This window comes from Kogia breviceps, chromosome 1 (assembly GCF_026419965.1).
Source record: "Kogia breviceps isolate mKogBre1 chromosome 1, mKogBre1 haplotype 1, whole genome shotgun sequence".
Lineage (NCBI taxonomy): Eukaryota > Metazoa > Chordata > Mammalia > Artiodactyla > Physeteridae > Kogia > Kogia breviceps.
Window position 1 is genome coordinate 35041253 of NC_081310.1, and position 12390 is coordinate 35053642.

At 37.3% G+C, this 12390-nt stretch overlaps 1 protein-coding gene across 1 annotated transcript in view; it reads left to right on the forward strand.

The window, feature by feature from the left end:
• Positions 1-12390, forward strand: part of MROH9 (maestro heat like repeat family member 9) — an 85321-nt gene that overhangs the window by 33904 nt on the left and 39027 nt on the right. Inside the window, exons 7-8 of the mRNA XM_067024521.1 lie at positions 1521-1645; positions 4925-5074. Of these exons, the coding sequence (XP_066880622.1) occupies positions 1521-1645; positions 4925-5074 (275 nt within the window). The remainder of the gene's footprint in view (positions 1-1520; positions 1646-4924; positions 5075-12390) is intronic.

A 12390-nucleotide genomic window follows, 5' to 3' on the forward strand; every position in this document is an offset into this window, starting at 1 on the left:
TGTACCTTGGATTAGGCAAAGATTTCTTAAATATAACACCAAAGGCATGACCCATAAATGAAAAAAAAATGATAAATTAAGTACCTCTGCTCTTTGAAAGACACTTAAGAGATAAGCCACAGACAGTGAGAAAATATTTGCAAATTACATATCTGATAGAAGAATTGTATTCAGAATTTTAAAGGAACACTCAAAACTCAGTAAAAAAAAAAAAAGCAAGCAACCAAATTAAAATAATAATAGTAGATTTGAGTAGTCATTTCACTAGAGAAGCACAGATGGCAAAGATACATATCAAAGGATGATCAATATACAGTCATAAAAGAAAGGTAAATTAAAACTGCAATGAGACACCACTGCACTCCAGTTAAAATGTCTAAAATTTAAAAGACTGATCATACAATGCGTTATTAAAGGTGTGAAGCAACTGGAACTCTCATACATTGCTAGAGGGAATATGAAGTGATACAACAGCTTTGGAAAATAATTTGGCAGTATCCTAAAAAGTCAAACACACATCTACCATGTGATCCAGTCATTCCACAGCTTAGTGTTTACCTAAGAGAAATGAAAGCAAATATCCATTCAAAGACTTGTACGTGAATGTTGATAGCACACCTTTATTTGTAATAGCCAAAAACTGGAAACAACCCAAATGTCTAACAAAACGTGAATGAAGAAGCAGATGATGGTATATATGTACAATGGAATAGTATCCATCACTAAGACTATTGATACAAGAAAAAACATGGATGGATTGCAAATAATTTTGCTAAATAAGATTCCAAACAACAAAAGAGTATATACTAAATGGTTCCACTTATATAAAACTGGAAAATACAAACTTGACAGAATGCACATCAGTGCCTGCCTCTGAATCAGGGAGTGGGATCTGGGAGAAGGTTTGATCAATTGCAAAAGGACATGAGGAAACTTTTGGAGGGAATAAATCTTTTTTTATTGCAGTGATGTTTATGGGCACATACATATATAATAACTTACCAAATTAAACACTTTAAATATGTTGCATATTGGTTATATCCCTATAAAACTGTTAGCAAACAAGCAAAGTCATTTAAAACCTACCTTCTCTAGAACAAAAGACATCTGCACTTGAAGCTTATGTTGAGGGCTTTTCTCTTTCTTGCTGTACCACTCCCCCAGCTCTTTGCAAAATGCTTCCAAGTCTGCTCTTTTACCAATAGACACCCCAACTTAGCAGTAGCTCTTCCACTGCACTGAACAATGCATTTGATGGCCTAAATGTACTTGATATTTGGTCAACTTATTAAAATTATCTATGTCCTTTATTCATATTTCACAGAGGCCTCTCTTAAACACTTTTTAAACTCTGGGTCAACGTAGTCATAATATTTTATGTGACTAAACTGCTAGCAGAGAGTTAAACATTCAGAAACTTTAGACTTCCAGAATTGGGAAGGAAGAGGAAATTGGAAATAGCAATGTTATAGAGGAACCAGTGATCAAATAAAAACCTTAAACTATTTTCCTTAATACAGCGGATATTGCAAAAAATGAAAGTACAAAGTATGATAAGCCTAGAAGTCATTGCTTCCTGCCTTCTGCCTCTGATATAGAATTTCTACCCAAGATCTTGCAAAGAGACAAAAGTAAAATTGCCCAGGTAACTTAGCCCCCACTTTATCCTATGACTTTTGTTTCATGTGTATCATTACTTTTAGTGGTAACTTATTTCAACAAAATTTATATTTTTAATAGATTTTTTTCTGTTTTATTTAAATTCAGTAAAGCAAAGAGTAAATGATAGAGTATTTGGCTTCCTGATTTTCATCTCTATTAATAAGAATTATGCCTATTATTCCAGAATATAGCAATTTATATTATTTTACCTAATCCTTACAGAATGCAAATGAGGTAGGTGTTTCCTAGTTGTTATGCTTCTTATTGTTTGGCTAATAAGTTACTAAAGATGGGAAACTTCTGATTTTCTAGCAAAATTAATGAAGTCAACAATTAACAGCCTTTTCAATGTTATTATAATTTATTCAGCAAACATCAAAATAATGTGATTTATATTTTAAAAACCTCTTAAATTTAAATTTTTTTAAAAGTTCAAGTGATAAACCTCAGTACCAAATAAATAATTTTTACATTGACCCAACCCTAGGGGAAAATCATGAGGCTCTATAACTGTATACATTCCTTCACCTTCTTCAAAGTATATGGGCTTATTCATATGCTTGAGAGGTCACTGGCGCCTCAGTTGTGCTGTCCAACAGATGGCTGTCTAGCTACACACATTGAGTCAACAGTTCAGCAAGGCCTACTGGGGAGGCTCTTCAGGGCTAGCTTATCTCTTGAGTTGGGAGGGTCTTATGGTTCCTCCTAAAGGTACATGCATAAAGCAGTGCCTTGCTCTCCCACGGCTGAGGTAGGTAGAATTGTGGGAGGCTGAGGAGATATGAAAACAATATACCTCAAATAATACAATCAAAAATACCACATAGATGTCCAAAATATGCATCTTCATGATGATGCATCTTTCCAAAATCAAGCATTATTCATAATCCACCTCCCCTCAAAAGTCACAAACCTGGTTGACTACAAAGTTGTCTATTTAAGTGAAGAAACCAGGCATCTGTAGAGGTTTACTAGAAAATCCTTTTACATCCTTCCATGTTTCACTCCAGAGCCCCAGAATTGAAATCCTGAGCCCCACAACTAGGCTAGTTAGCCTAAGACTGGCAGCTTCCTCAGGGTCTCTTCCAAGTGGTTCATGGGTCTTACTCTCTCCACTTCCAGTTTAACATCCTCTCTTATCTGAGCTTAACGTCCATCAGATTTAGAAATCCTTGGGTTTGGGGGAGGGTGCCCTGGGTCCTGTGTTCATGACCTGTTATTCAGTTCACAATTGTGAGATCAAAGCAGGTCTAGTACTAGCACTGTGTGCAAGAGCAGAAAATCCTGAGGTAGGTACTTTCAGAGGTAGATTGGGACAAATGGGTGAGAGAATCTAAGGTTGTAGTAAGGAAACGAAGAGGACCATATTCAAAGACAAAGTCCAAGGGATGCAAATAGGAGGATAAGCATCAAGGTTTTTAGCCAAGAGAGCTAGATCACATTTTATAAAGGGAGCCCTATCATTTGATGTACTCTAATGTCATATCTATACCTTTGTTACTGAGTCCAAACTCATACTGCTCGCTGCACAACAGACCAATAAATCAAAAGACAAGGTGTTGGGGCAAGGAATGGTGACTATTCGAAAAGCCAGCAGACCAAGAAGATGGTGGACTAGTGTCCCAAAGAACCATCTTACCCGAGTTAGAATTCAGGCTTCTTTTACATTAAAAGGGGAGGGGAGGTATGACTGGTTGTTGCAAACTAACTGGTGCTGAAATCCTTTGTTCTTGCAGCTGTCCAGGTAGGTCTGGTCACAATGTTCCTGTAAACCTCCAACAAGACAACTATTATTTTCTATTCTGCACCTTTTTATCTCTATATGAATGGAAACGTGTTATACATTTAAAGGTCAAGCTTGGGAGGCAGAATATTGAGAAAGGGTTAGTATGTATATTCTGGGTTATAGGCCACATTCTCTTACTGTTTGAGACAAAGGTGCAAAGCAAGCTTGACTAAGCACAGGCAATGGAGCACAAAGGCTAGAGCTAAAGGAATAGATCCAATATGGAGTCAGGTTTATTCTTCTTTGTTCAACCTTAACATATCAGAAACTTCTAACACTATCTCTAAGTCTCAATAGGAATTGCTCCTTCTACAACTTTTTAATAGACACCAAACTAAAATATTTTGTTGAATAAACAAATATGCAAAAGAGAATATTCCCCCTTCCAATGATTTTTTTAATTCAACATCTTATATAATTAAATCTGGCTTTCTCAAAGTAGAGCAAACTATTTATAATATTCAGTTCACCTCACCAAGCCTTACTAACCCTCCTTTATCCATCTTTCATAGCTTTCCAAATATACTATTCCTCACCCCTCTGTCCAGTAGGAGGGAGCCTGGTGGTCATCAATTTTCACTCAGACCTCAGTCCTTCCCTATTGACCAGAAAGAGCTATGTTCAATTACTTTAATGGGGATGGAGAAAAGCTTTTATTGGCAATATTGAGTACTTTCTGTATTTTAGAGAATGGCACACACACACACACACACACACACACATACATAAAGGAAATTTTGAATATATATAGATATATACACACACATACACATGTACAAAAGGAGGAAATGTGGTTCATTCATCTTTCTTAATTGAGAGATCCATAATATTGTGATTTTTTTCACATTTTATGGCCCATGGATATTCCTCTAACTTTAAAAAGAGATTGTTTGAATTGTAGTTGTTGTACCTCAGTCGTCGACATATGGGCCTTTTTTTCTCTTCCCACTTCTCGAGACTTCCCTGAGAAAAAGTCCACACCCTTGAATGACCCTGCCTTTCTTACTCCATCCTTTCCTTCATATTCTACAAATCATGCTTGTTTCTGATCTGAGCAAATTCATTTCCAAAGCTGAAGTTCACAATAATTTCTAGTATTTGAATAGCTGAAATGGGATAAAATCAATATTTTATAGTTCCTCTGAATTGAAATGCCATGATTTTCCACTTCTCCCTATCTTGCCCCCAGAGCTGACTTATTCAGATGAAAATGATTTAATTGCTCTAAAAATCAGATAAAAAATATATAATTCAACTTGAATTACAGTCATCTTAATAGCAACACAATTGTAAAATATAATTTTAAATATTTTTTAATGGAGGAAAAGGCCCACAGCAGCAAAGGTGCCTAGGGCCAACAAAAATCATATGGCCCTCCCTGGCCCTGAAGCTTCCCTCAGGATGTCTGGGTTCAGCTGTCTTGCTTCTTTTGATATAAGTAAGGCCTGAGATCATGACTCTCCTTTTTGGTTTCAGAGTGTAGGACAAACCTTATTGCCAGGCTTGCTGACTGACTTTGTGTGGAGTCTCCTGATGAGACTCTCTGCACCTGATCAAACAACTGCATCTGAGGCAGCAACCATACTGAAACTGACTCTGGAATATTATGCCCATAAAGTCACCATGGTAAGATACTTGACAATGAGCAGGGGAATGCAGAATGTATTCTCTAATGTGCTCTTACTGCCTTTGTTATATGCCTACTTCTTTTCATATATATTTCTTGCCATTGTTCATTATGTCACTTCAATAAAATGAGGCTTTTGTGTGAAATATTTCAAGCATACAGAAAAGTTTCAAAATAATGTAATGAACATTCATTCACCAATCATACCAAATTGTAACATTTTGCTATACTTGCTTCAAATTTTAAAGAAATGCATTAACAACAATAAAATAGTACAACTGTAATTGAAATCCCCTGTGTAACCATTAAGGAAAGTTTTAAGAACCCTCAGCTTGCTGTAGGGCTGGCCACATAACTTGTGGGGCCCAGTCCAAACTGAAATGTGGGGCTTCTTATTCAAAACATAGAAAAAAACTACCATTAGATGTAGAAACATATGAAGATTTTCCCTCTTTCTCTCAATTTGTCATGCTGTTGTTATTGTCTAAGTTAAAAAAAACTAAAATTTTATAATATTAACATGTATTTTGCCATCCATCTTTCTATTGTGCAATGCCAATCATAGCTGCAAATATAAGAGCACACAACTTAACAAAATACTACAATTCATATTTCGTGCATGCATATGTATTTTATTCTTACCAGAAGAATGGTAAACACTACACAAAACTACCTTGTCTTTATTTCACTCCTTGTCATTCACATATTCTATTAACACTCTCTATCTTTATTTTTTTCATGAGTAAGGAAAGATTGAAAGGAAAAGAATTTATGAATTGCCATATCTTTCTCTTTCCTTCTATGTCATCATTTTCAGCCTGAGTGGTTGAGGCATCAATAAATGTTTATCTTATACCTGCATTGATTTCCCACTGAACCCCTGCACATCATGGGTCCCCAGGAATTCTGTGTTCTTAGGGAATTGTGAATGCTGCCTCTGAATGAGGCTGCAGGAACCTCAGCTGACTCTCATACTGACACACACACACAAACACACTCACACACACACACACACACACACACACACACACACAGAGGCTCCATTGTCCCATGGGACTTCACTTACAAAACACAAACTCAAGGAAAAACTTATTAAAAATTTCAATATGATGACAGCAGAGGTTTAAACAAAGTGCAGGACCTTCTGAATGTGGGACCTTGTGCAAAAGCATAGGTCACAAGCCCATGAAACCAGTCCTGATGGAGACATAAGGGCTGAACTCCCAGTTCCCTCTCCTGACAGAGCAGTGTTATGTAACTGTAGATAAACTGAGTGCTTGCTCTAAAACTCAGAGAGCAGGAAAGGGAAATAATGCTTTTTACAAACTCTCATGCTTCTACAGACAGGAGCATTCCAAAAGGCATGCAGACCAAAGGGAAAGCTGGAGGGCAACAGTCATTTCTTTAACAAAATAAAAGTTCTTCTCTGATGCAGTGAGAAAAGGGGCTAGGTAAAACCATATCAGGTCCTGGAGAAGACGAGAAGCCAATTAGAAAACTAGATGTGTAAAACTAGCCTGTGCTACAATGAAATCATTAAACATGGAGAAATAAACTGAACAAAAATGGGGTTTGGCAACTTATTTCCCCACCCCAGCTCCCACAAACAATGGAACTACTGAATACACTGGATTCTTGGCTTAAACAGGGTTGGATTCTAAAGTCAGTTATAATGAAAAATTGCATTTAAATTATCCGGAAAATCTAAATTGCAAGTATAGTTTGTGGGCTTACTATTTCTAAATAAATCTAACACAGCACGTCTTTCCTTGAGGATTGAAGGAAATCATCATTTCTACAATTGAGCATACAGTAATATAGCTGGCTTGTTTTAGGGGCATGCTGCATTTAAAGTAGTACGAGGAGGATGAGAAGAAAAAGCTCTTAACCCAATAGTTAAGAGAACTCTGGAGAAGATCACTGGTTTATGTCTCCCATTTCATGTTTACCTTGGAGCATATGTGGTGGGATGAATGTTTTACAATAAACACTTCATTTTGTTTGTTTAGAGTAGAGGGTTGGGCACAGATAATTCAATTGTATATGAGGCAATTGCAATGGAATGTAAATTTTCATCAAACAACTTTTCAGCTTATGGTCTCTGAGAAGTACTTTCAAAATAAGAAGTGAGGTGATCTCGGTAGATTAAATTTGATGTTGAATATACAACCATTGGTTTGAGAAAAATTCCAGGTCTAGCTAAAACTCTCCTTATTTAAAAATGAAGAGGGATTGGAGACAAGATGGTGGAGTAGAAAAACCCGAGTTCACCTCCTCTCACAAGTACACCAAAATCACAACTGCTGAACAACAATTGACAAAAAAGATGGGAGCCTACCAAAAAAGATATTGCAAGGCAGGAATAAAGAGGTAGACATAGAAAATGGACTTGAGGACATGGGGTGGGAGGGCAAAGCTGTGGTGAAGTGAGAGTAGCATTGACATATATACACTACCGAATGTAAAATAGTTGGCTGGTGGGAAGCAGCTGCATAGCACAGGGAAATCAGCTCGGTGCTTTGTGATGACCTAGAGGGGTGGGATAGGGAGGAAGGGAGGGAGGCTCAAGAGGGAGGGGATATGGGGACATGGATATGCATGTGGCTGATTCGCTTTGTTGTACAACAGAAACTAGCACAGTATTGTGAAGCAATTATACTCCAATAAAGATCTATTTTTAAAAAGATATTCTACATCCAAAGACACAAAGAAGAAACCACAATGAGATGGTACAAGGGGCACACTAGTGATATAACCAAGTCCCACACCACCCAGGTGGGCTACCCACAAACTGGAGAATAATCATGTCCCAGAAGTTCTCCCACAAGAGCTCTGAGTGCCATGGCAGGCTCCCCAGAATCAGGAGGTGGAGCCCCCTGAGTATTTGGCTTTGAAGGCCAGTGGAGCTTGATTGCAGGAGTTCCACAGGACTGGGGGAAACAGAGACTCCAGTCTTGACACACACAAGTTCTTGTGCACACTGGAACCCAGGGCAAAAGCAGTGATTTCATAGAAGCCTGGGCCAGACTTACCTGCTGGTCTTGGAGTGTCTCCTGGGAAGGCAGAGAGCAGCCGTGGCTCTCTCTGGGGTCATAAAAGCTGGTGGTGGACATATAGGGAGTGTTCAACTATGTGAACTCTGGCTGGAGGAAGATATCTTGCTTGGGTCCTTGGTACTGAGACCTGGCCTCACCCAACAGCCTGTGGGCTCCAGTGCTGGGATACCTCAGGCCAAACAACCAACAAGGTGGGAACACAGCCACATCCATCAGCAAACATTCTGCCTAAAGACTTCCTGAGCCCATAGTCACGAATAGACACATCCCTTGACCTGGCCATGCCCACAAGAGGACCAAGACCCAGGTCCACCAACCAGAAGGTAGGCACCAGCCCCTCTCACCAGGAAGCCTGCAGAAGCCTCTAAACCAGCCTCATCCACCAAGGGGCAGGCACCAGAAGCCAGAAAATTATGATCCCACAGGCTGCAGAACTGTGTGTGCAAACACAGGTCAGAACCTACCCTGGGACCAGCTGGTCCCTGCCCATTCGGTGATAAGAGGAAAGTGTACTGCTGTGACACAAAGGACATCCACTACTGAGGGCCACTTCGTCAAGGTTGAGAAACATAACTAACCTACTACATAAATAAAATACAAATAGAATTTTTTTCTAAAAAGAGATGGCAAAGGAATATATTCCAGACAAAATGAACAAGATAAAACCCCAGAAGAACAACTAAGTGAAGTGGAGATAGGTAATCTACCCAAGAAAGAGTTCAGAGTAATGAACATAAAGATGATCCAAGAACTCGGGAAAAGAATGGATGCACAGAGCAAGAAATTACAAGAAGTTTTCATCAGAGAGTTAGAAAATAAGAATACGATAACTGAAATGAAAAATACACTAGAAGGAATTAATAGCAGAATAAATGAGGCAGAAGAATGAATCAGTGAGCTGGAAGACAGAGTGGTGGAAATCACTGCTGCAGAGCAGAATAAAGAAAATAGAATGAAAGTAAATGGAGACAGTTTAAGAGACCTCTGGGACAAGGTCATAGGCCCCAACATTCACATTATAGAGGTCCCAGAAATAGAAGAGGGAGAGAAATGGCCTGAGAAAATATTTGAAGAGATAATAGCTGAAAACTTCCTTAACATGGGAAAGGAAACAATCACCCAAGTTCAGGAAGCACAGAGAATCCCAAAAAGGATAAACTCAAGGAAGAACACACCTAGACACATAGTAATCAAATGGACAAAAAACAAAGACAGAGAAAACATTAAAAGCAACAAGAGGAAAGCAAAAAATAACATACAAGGGAATCAGCTGATTTGTCAGCAGAAACTCTGCAGGCCAGAAGGGGGTGGCATGATATATTTAAAGTGATGAAAGAGAAAAACCTACAACCAAGAATACCCTACCCAGCAAGGCTCTTGTTCAGATTCAATAGAGAAATCAAAAGGTTTACAGACAAGCAAAAGCTAAAAGAACTCAGCACCACCAAACGAGCTTTACAATAAACGGTAAAGGAACTGCTCTAAGTGGAAAAGAAAAGGCCACAACTAGAAACAAGAAAACTATGAGTGGTAGCTCACAAGTAAAGGCAAACTTACAGTAAATGTAGGAAATTATCCACACAAAAATATGATCTCAAAATCAGTAATCATGAGAGAAGGAGAGTACAAATGCAAGATATTTAAAATGCATTTGAAATTAAGATATCAGGAATGTAAAACAATCATGTATGTGTATATATAGAGAGAGACTACTATACCAAAACCTCATGATAACTGCAAACCAAAAATCTATAATGGATATACACACAAAAAAGAAAAAGGAATCCAAACACAACACTAAGGATAGTCATCAAATCGCAAGAGAAGACAACAAAACAGGAAAGGGAAAGAAAAACATACCTACAGAAAACAAATCCAAAACAATTAACAAAATGGCAATAAGAACATACATATCAATAATTACCTTAAGTGTAGATGGGTTAAATGCTCCAACCAAATGACACAGATTGGCTGAATGGACACAAGAATAAGACTCATATATACATTGCCTACAAGATACCCACTGCAGATCTAGAGACACATAAAGACTGAAAGTGAGGGGATGGAAAAAGATATTCCATGCAAATGGAAATCACAAGAAAGCTGCAGTACCAATACTCATATCAGATAAAATAGACTTTAGAATAAAGACTATTACAAGAGATAAGGAAGGACACTACATAATGATCAAAGGATCAATCCAAGAAGAACATATAACACTTATAAATGTTTATGCACCCAACACAGGAGCACCTCAATATACAAGGCAAACATTATCAGACATAAAAGGAGAAATTAACAGTAACACAATAATAGCGTTAAATGACTCATTAGACCAGATGGACTTAATTAACATTTAAAGAGCACTTCATCTGAAAGAAGTAGGATACACATTATTTTCAAGTTTACAAGGAATATTCTCCAGGATAGATCACATGCTGGGCCACAGAGCAAGCCTCAGTAAAGTTAAGAAAACTGAAATCATATCAAGCATTTATTCCACCCACAATTCTATAAGATTAGAAATCAGCTATAAGAAAATACTGTAAAAAATACAAACATGTGGAGGCTAAACAATATGTTACTAAACAACCAATGGATCACTGAAGAAATCAAAGAGGAAATCAAAAAACACCTAGAGACAGATAAAAATGAAAACAATGATCCAAAATCTATGGGATGCAACAAAAGAGTTCTAACAGGGAAGTTTACAGTGATACAAGCTTACTTCAGAAAACAAGAAAAATCTCAAATGAGCAACCTAACCTTACACCTAAAGCAACTAGAGAAAGAAAAACAAACCAAACCCAAAGTTAGTAGAGGGAGAGAAATCATAAAGTTCAGAGCAAAAATTAATGAAATAGAGACCAAGGAAGCAGTAGAAAAGATTAATGAAAATAAAAGCTCATTCTCTGAAAACATTTTTTTAAATGATAAACTTTTAGGCAGACTCATCAAGAAGCAAAGGTAGAGGGTCCAAATCAATAAAATCAGAAATTAATAAGGAGAAGGTACAGCAGACACCACAGAAATACAAAGGACCATAAGACATTACTACAAGCAACTATACATCGATAAAATGGACACCCTAGAAGAAAGGGACAAACTCTTAGAAAGGTACAATCTGCAAAGACTGAACCAGGAAGAAATAGAAAATATGAACAGACCTATCACAAGTCATGAAATTGAAACTGTGATTAAAAATCTTCCAACAAACGAAAGTCCAGGACCAGATGGCTTCACAGGTGAATTCTATCATACATTTAGAGAAGAGTTAGCACCCATCCTTCTCAAACTCTTCCAAAAAATTGTGGAGGAAGGAACACTCCCAAACTCATTCTATGAGGCCACCATCACCCTGATACCAAAACCAGACAAAGATACTACAAAAAAAGAAAATTACAGACCAATATCACTGATGAATATAGATACAAAAATCCTCAACAAAATATTAGTAAACAGAATACAACATTATATTAAAAGGATCATACACCATTATCAAGTGGGATTTATCCCAGGGATGCAAGATGCTTCAATATATGCAAATAAATCAATGTGATACACCATATTAACAAACTGAAGAGTGAAAACCATATGATCATCTCAACAGATGCAGAAAAAACTTTTGACAAAATTCAATACTCATTTATGATAAAAACTCTTCAGAAAGTGGGCATAGAGGGGACCTACCTCAACATAATAAAGGCCATATATGACAAACCCACATCAAACATCATTCTCAATGGTGAAAAACTGAAAGAATTTCCTCTAAGATCAGGAACAAGACATGGATGTCCACTCTCACCATTATTCTTCAACATAGTTTTGGAAGTCCTAGCCATGGCAATCAGAGAAGAAAAAGAAATAAAAGGAATACAAATTGGAAAAGAAGAAGTAAAATTGTCACTGTTTGCAAATGACATGATACTATACATAAAAAAACTGAAAGATGTCACCAGAAAACTACTAGAGCTAATCAATGAATTTGGTAAAGTTGCAGGATACAAAATTAATGCACAGAAATCTCTTCCATTCCTATCCACTAATGATGAAAAATCTGCAAGAGAAATTAAGGAAACACTCCCATTTACCACTGCAACAAAAAGAATAAACCCCCTAGGAATAAACCTACCTAGGAAGACAAAAGACCTTTATGCAGAAAACTATAAGACACTGATGAAAGAAATTACAGATGATACCAACAGATGGAGAGATATACCATGTTCTTGGATTGGAAGAATCAATATTGTGAAAATGAC